This window comes from Nansenia antarctica, assembly GCF_963989245.1.
Source record: "Nansenia antarctica genome assembly, chromosome: 19".
NCBI classification, from domain to species: domain Eukaryota; kingdom Metazoa; phylum Chordata; class Actinopteri; order Argentiniformes; family Microstomatidae; genus Nansenia; species Nansenia antarctica.
The window spans coordinates 20,913,267-20,920,575 of record NC_137692.1 but is presented as its reverse complement, the minus strand read 5'-3'; the positions used below and the strand labels follow the sequence as shown (position 1 = coordinate 20,920,575).

General features: G+C 44.3%; 2 protein-coding genes across 2 annotated transcripts in view; one reads left to right on the top strand and one right to left on the bottom strand.

Moving 5' to 3' along the window:
- Window positions 1–841: 841 nt before the first annotated feature.
- On the top strand, window positions 842–2,288 carry kcnj13 (potassium inwardly rectifying channel subfamily J member 13; the record flags this gene model as incomplete). The annotated part of the gene is made up of 2 exons (XM_080549038.1): window positions 842–1,379; window positions 1,714–2,288. 2 exons carry the CDS (start codon window positions 842–844, stop codon window positions 2,286–2,288), a joined length of 1,113 nt encoding a protein of 370 aa, XP_080405164.1.
- A 4,068-nt stretch (window positions 2,289–6,356) lies between these two features.
- efhd1 (EF-hand domain family, member D1) overlaps window positions 6,357–7,309 on the bottom strand; it is a gene marked incomplete at both ends in the record, with an annotated part of 7,677 nt that continues 6,724 nt past the window's right edge. Inside the window, 2 exons of the mRNA XM_080548839.1 lie at window positions 6,357–6,488; window positions 7,060–7,194. Coding sequence (XP_080404965.1) covers window positions 6,357–6,488; window positions 7,060–7,194 — 267 coding nt within the window. The remainder of the gene's footprint in view (window positions 6,489–7,059; window positions 7,195–7,309) is intronic.

Genomic DNA, 7,309 nt, shown 5'->3' with positions numbered 1-7,309 from the left:
AAAGACAATGACAGAAATGGGCAGTAATGAGCAATAAGACCGTAAAAATGTTAAACTAATATAGAGTACATTATCAGTTGCGTGTGTGTGTGTGTGCACCATGATTTAAAAAATGTCCATTTAGGTCAAAGTATGTGTATTTTGCCTGGGAAATAAAAAATGTCTTGGCTCAATATTACCTACTGTACGTGCAGAGACACATTTTATTTCCTATTTTGCTATATGTGATGTGGCTAGCGTCTTCGTTAAGTTAAGTTAAGTTATCGACTAGAGTAAAATATAAATCCTCCTCCAGATACTGATGCTGACAGAGATCAGGATGGAATAGTGATATACTCATAGAGATGTGAGAGAGAGCTCCCATTGGTAGTAGGTAAATGAGAACAGCGAGTATGGTTTTGCTCATTTGATCCACTAATATATAATCCATACTAATGAAACAAGACTAAGATGAGAGAAATCCTACCAGTGGAATCTTACCATTAGTGAGTCCCATTCCCTGAACAGATCAAAGACACATTCCTGCTCTGCATGTGCGCTGTAATACACAGACAGATACCCCACTGGGCAACTTCTCTAATAGCCTGGCAACAATATTGACATTAATAGAATCTTTGGAAAAGGGGGTCTTTTTTTTAACTGTCTGACTAGTCTTTCTCTGGTATGCTATGTACATTTTACTTAGAAGATAAGACATGTAAGTACGTAGATCTATAACTCACAATGGGCCCATTAGCAGTTGTTGCACGTATACTTGCAGATCATCATCATCATCATCCTGATCTCTGAGCCAGCCACCTCTGAGACCCCGCCCTCGCCCCCGTCCGTTCTCCTCGTAACCATGACGACCAAATCCAACAAGACCAACAACAGCGGCGGCGACCTGTTGGACGGTAAGGTCGCCTCCTCCTCCCCTCTCTTGTCCCCCCCGGGGGCCCGCCGGCGGCGCCTGGTAACCAAGGACGGCCACTGCGCCCTGCGCTCGCCCCCGCCTCCCCCCGGCCTCTGGCCCCGCGCCGCGGGCTGGCTGCTGGCCCTGCAGGACCTGTGGGGGGCGGTGGTGTCGCTGCGCTGGCGCTGGGTCCTGCTGGCCTTCTGCGCCTCCTTCCTGGCCCACTGGCTGCTGTTCGCCTGCCTGTGGTACCTGCTGGCGCACCTCAACGGGGACCTGGCGGTGGAGGACCACGACGCGCCGCCCGAGGGCCACGTGGTGTGCGTCAAGTACATCACGAGCTTCACGGCGGCCTTCTCCTTCTCGCTGGAGACGCAGCTGACCATCGGCTACGGCACCATGTTCCCCAGCGGGGACTGTCCCAGCGCCATCGCCCTCCTGGCCGTGCAGATGCTGCTGGGGCTCATGCTGGAGGCCTTCATCACAGGTACGGACGGGAACAGAATGATCCCCCTTTTCTCACAGTCTGAAATTATTATAGCCATCCCAAATGTTTTGCCCTTGTTAGCTTCTCTTTTTTTCGATATATTTGCCATATCATTTTGGATATTAATATCTGGGGGTTGCCACTTGATTTCACAGTTTAGAGCAGTTATTAGCTAACGCTAACGGCTCTGAACTAAGATTGTAATAAACACTGTCATAACCAATGAAATACTTGATTAATTACAACCAAGTACCACCAGTTCCATTTGGAACCAGGTTGACATAGTTAACTGATAGATCTAAGACATTTGCCTTCTACCTCCCTCCCTTTTCAGGTGCGTTCGTGGCCAAGATCGCTCGTCCCAAAAAGCGTGCGGGAGCCATCCAGTTCAGCCCCCAGGCCGTGGTGGGGCAACACCAGGGGCAGCCTGGCCTCATGTTCCGCGCCAACAACCTGCTCTCCAGCCCCCTGGTGGACGTGCGTGTGAGCGCCGTGCTGTACGAGGAGCGTGAGGGCCAAGCCCTGCATCAGACCAACCTGGACTTCCAGCTGGACCGGCTGGGCCCGCGCCCCTGCCCTTTCTTCATCTTCCCCCTCACCTTCTACCACCCCCTGGACCGCCACAGCCCCCTCTATCCGGCTCTGCGCGAGGGCAGCCCGGCCCACTTCGAGCTGGTGGTCTTCCTGTCCGCCTCCCAAGAGGGCACGGGCGACGTCTGCCAGAAGAGGACCTCCTACTTGCGCCAGGAGATAGATTTCGACCGCTGCTTCGTGCCCGCCACGGGGCTGGACGCGCGAGGGAGGTACGAGGTGAGCCGGCACCACTTTGGCACCGCCGACTCCAAGGAGCCCCTCGATAAGGAGTGTGTGGTGCAGATCAACGGGGATGGGAGTGACAGGACAGAGTGAGGGAGGGGAGGGGCAAAGGGGATGGACATAGGGAGGGGCAGAATGTAGTGTAAGGGAGGGGCGGAGGGAAGTGAAGGGGCAGTATGGTAGGGATGGGGGGGGGGAAGGGGTGTGGGGAGCAGGGGCGGTGTAGGAGCAGGCATGGGGGGAGGACAAGTAGCAGGTTTCAAAGACACTTGTACTTGGCTAAAGCAACCATACATATACAGTAAAAGGGCATTCACCCATTGAATTGAAGACTTCTTCCTTTGACTTCCTCATCTAGAAAAAACTGTAGAACATGTCTACCCGACAACAGCCAGAGGTCGCTCACATTCACTGTCATCACGCTGCTATGGATGTTCTGTTGAGGAGCCTTGATGTCTTTAACCTTATACGGAGGTATCTAATGTTGAACATAGTATTGCAGGAAGAGACCAATCAGAAATACCAGATCTGCCTTACGCATGATGATTCACTACAGACTGATTAGTAAATTACAGTTTTTAATGTGTGATGAATCTTAACTGAAGTCTAATGATTATATGCACCAAACATTAGCCAAAATATTCATATAATTATGTCTTTATAATGAACACCTTAGATAGGCCTAGTTTAAAAGCTTGCAAACATTTTTTAAATAATAAAATATTTGTTTTCCATTTCATTCATTACTGTAATGTAAGAGGGAAGACTCATTGAAAATACATGTGCAAAAAAGCAACATGGAAATATTGAGGAGTGAATTTGTAATGGCACAGCCCTGTACTTTGGGAGATCTTATCTTGTAACATTTCCAATGGATTGTACAGTGTACATTATATGAAATAAAGAATATTTTCTAAACAAGTTTTATGAGAGAGACAAATTAATTTCTGATCTGACTTAATTTCTTCCCCATTGAATGCAAAACAATATTGCACCCAGCGAACCAATGACCATTTGAGAGGATACATTTTGAGCGGTTGCAGACCAGCTCCCCTTTACATTAGGAATATAACAAACAAATGTTTATGATAAATAAAACCACTACAGAAATGATCATGTCACTATCATGCAACTTTACCATCTGTTTCGGTAGTGACTGTTTGAGTTAATTCCTAGCATAACAAAACAAAATGCTAACAAGCACATGGCTAGCAAACAGATGTTTGAACAGTTGTACATAACATAAAAACACAATATTTTGCATTAAACCCCCAAAAGTTTACTTCATTGTAGAGAATGTGTTCAGTAGTGACAATTCTTAATGGTATATACTGATTATCAGACTTTGGAACACGTTTACTTAAAAATGATGAGAGGTAACTACTCACCATGCAGCCGAGGGACAGGGATGCAGTGTCACTTCATGGTCAAAAATGCGTGTGGCGAAAAACCAGCCTCAACCTGTGGTAAAACTATGTGTGTTTCGGTAGTGACATGAAATCGTGGGACAACATTTTTTGAATAATGTAAAAAAAAAAAAAAAAAAATGTTGAAAATAAGGACAAAATAGTTTTAAGTATTATTTTCATGGATTGAAATGTAGGGGTTGGGACAGCCACTGCCCACTTCCCAATAGAAAGTACCCTATAAATGATGATTTAAAAATATATTTAGCTTATTACTATCTATTTACTGTCTTGTGTTTAAATAGATCATAACATAATCTTAGTAAATATCTAAGGTCTGAATTCTGAATTGTTTTATTAAATAGTTATTTCATTGTGCGACCGCAGTTTGAACTAATTCAGTAGAATGGCCCATATCTAAACATGACGCACAATGGGAGTAAGTACGCCTCCGTCTGTAACTCGGATCTCAGCACTGCAGCTCAAGTTGTGGTTGAATCTTACTGTATTTGCGAACTACTTGCAACTATAAAGCCAATACCCTGCGCACCATCAGAACAAAGATCTTACGCATCATGCATCCTGGCAAAGAAGTTTCACTGTCCACAAGGATTCTCACGTTTTGTTGGTTTATTCCAAATAGATCAGGCAAACAATTCCATATCCATGCAGCTGACTGAGTAAAACCGTATGTCCACCAGGTGCACATCCTAACCCCATTAGCACCCTACCTAAATAACCTATGAGTGAGGTCTACCTGTGTGAAGTCCCCCTAGTGACCAAAATAATAAACAACATATGGAAACTATAACTCCTGATACTTATGTGGCGTACTTCTTATTGGTTATGAATCAAAGAACAATTATTGAGTTTAAGACGATTTAATCAGAGTTACAAAAACAGGGTATACGTATACCAACAGCTAGAGCCTTGTGTCTGTCCTCCTCTGCTGGGATCCGCTGGTAAAGAGGCCCCCCCTTGGGTCTCAACCCTATTCATCAACAATATGCAAATACAGTCACAGGCCATAGCCTATCACCTTATCCAGATGGCCATGAGGGCCGTCCCCTGTGATGTCACCACGGCCCCAAGTCCGAGGGCTGGTCAGATTACAAGAGCCATTGCACAACACTAGAAAATAGGATATATATAGTAGAAAATATACGACACTTATAAGCAAATACAATAATCAAATACTATAATAAGCTACAACTAATAATTATACTAAACTAATATCAAAACAGTGAAATGGCTTCTACACTTACAGCTGACAAGTACTAACACTTCTATATTATGATAAACAACACAGAAGTGTGCTCCTCTTTCCAGTTAAGAGACTAGTATGAGGTGCAGTAAAGAGGAGTAGCCTACTTGATGTACATTTTGCTGACAAGCATCGCAATTTAACAAAACAACTAAATAACTGGCACAGCTCACCGGGGACTGGGTTCGAATCCCAGCTCGCCAGATCCTGATATGGCTGGAGCACATACGGGGAGCGGCATATTGGGCGGCCGCTCCCGAGGGCGGGTATAGGAGTATTTCCGGACAAGGATCCGTCGCGCAACACCGCCCCCTGGGTGCCGGAATAACGGTGCTGGGCTCGAGGAGCCAGTCAGCTAGTCTGCCTGGCGGCCTCCTCTGGGACTGCCGGCCACGGGGTCGTGCGGCGGATCCTATGCAATAGGCAGGGGATAATTGGATGCTAGGTTGGGTTCAATTGGCTACCAAATTGGATGAAAAAAGGGATAAAATCTGAAGATTTTTTTTTATTTCTTTTTTATAAATAACTGGCACAGCTCAAAAAGCACACATACACATCATTATAATAATTTTATTTATGGAAAAATACAATAAACCCATTGATTTTTAATTTCACAACAATCATAAGAAATTATTTGCTACATTACATGATGGCCTGAATACAATACAAGGTAACATAGATAAACCCTACAATGTTCTGTCAAATACAGATGACACTCATCAAAATACTGCTTCACATCGTGATTTAAAAAAATGTAAACAGAAAAAAAGGGTGAAAAGAAAACAATTTTATTTATACACAGGAATTATAAAATGTATTTTTAATTACACACATAAATTGGTCAATGTATTGCTCCACAAAACTATAATATCTCCAAACATTGAACAATACAATTACTGATGGCAAATATAAAACATCTTTAGAAGGTGTGAAAAGTTTTAAAATCAGTGAGGATTGGCAATATGACAATAACAATACAGATAAACAGTGTAATAACATTAATATTAATCTCTTTCACTATTCTATAAAATATTATTTTGTATCTGTGCACATAGGTGAATTGAATGACTACATTTGTGACACGGGCTGGAGAAGGGGGTCAGCAAGTCAGCAAGCGTCAAGTCCCGCAAATGACTAAAACGTTGTTGTTGTTTTTAATGTGTTAAATACTTTTGTCATTTGTCAGCAAACTCAGTTTGTTTTCGATACGCGATTCACCATCGTCTGCCGTCCTGCTTTGTACTCGGGGTGTTGGTGATGAGTACATGTCTTGTTTATGTTTTAAGTCTAGATCACACAGTTCCTAAACATAAGACATGTATCACCATGACAACACTCACCCAAGTACAAAGCACTGAACGTGTTGCGGCAAATGACGAGTGCTGCGAATCGTTTCTCCCTTCCAGTGAAAGTGAGTTTGTGTGCATGCGAAAGAGAGAGTGTGTGTGTGTGTGTGTGTGTGTGTGTGTGTGTGTGTGTGTGTGTGTGTTATCAGCAGAAGGCAGACTGCAGCTCTTTGAAGGCAGCCCGTCTTTGTTTCCTGTCCAGCTCCTGTCTACTTCGTTCCTGTTGCTCCTCCCGAATCTCAGCCTCAAACTTACTGCCCAATGACAGAGCGTGTATCTACAACAAGTTAGATAGAACATATCAATACTGCCCAATGACAGAGCGTGTATCTACAACACGTTAGATAGAACATATCAATACTGACCAATGACAGAGCGTGTATCTACAACAAGTTGGATAGAACATATCAATACTGCCCAATGACAGAGCCTGTATCTACAACAAGTTAGATAGAACATATCAATACAGACTGTCACCCCCAAATGATTACCATATAGGATCAAAATGTAGATATGAACATTAAAAGTTATATCATATTATTTTAGACTGAATAATATGCACCAACAGCTGACAATTAGGTAATAATACTAATCAACAGTTTTGAAACAAGGCCATCCTATTGGTCTCTCTCATTTTACTCCACTAGAGGCTGCTGTGGCGCAAGACAGGTTCACTCACACATCATCACCGTCAGAGAAATTAAGTAAATGAGGCCATCTAATGCAGGTCAATTCTTAAATGGCAGCGCTTTTCAGTGACCTGTATTTCCTTATTTCTATGCCCAGCACTCCTGGGATATAATACACAGCAAAAAATACCCCCCCCGTCATTCTGCACCCTTTCGTACCTTAGCCTCGAAGAAGTCCTTAGCCCCCATCACTCCCTCAGTGGTGACGTCTATCTCAGACAGCCTGGCCAGAGCCATGAGGCCGCTCTCCTCCACCAGCTCTCCGGCCGCCGCTTTCCGGAAGATCAACAGGAACTGTGGAGGACAGACAACGTCAGGGGGAGGGACAACGTCAAGAGGAGACAACCTCAGGGGGAGGGACAACGTCAAGAGGAGACAACCTCAGGGAGAGAGACAACGCCAGGGGGAG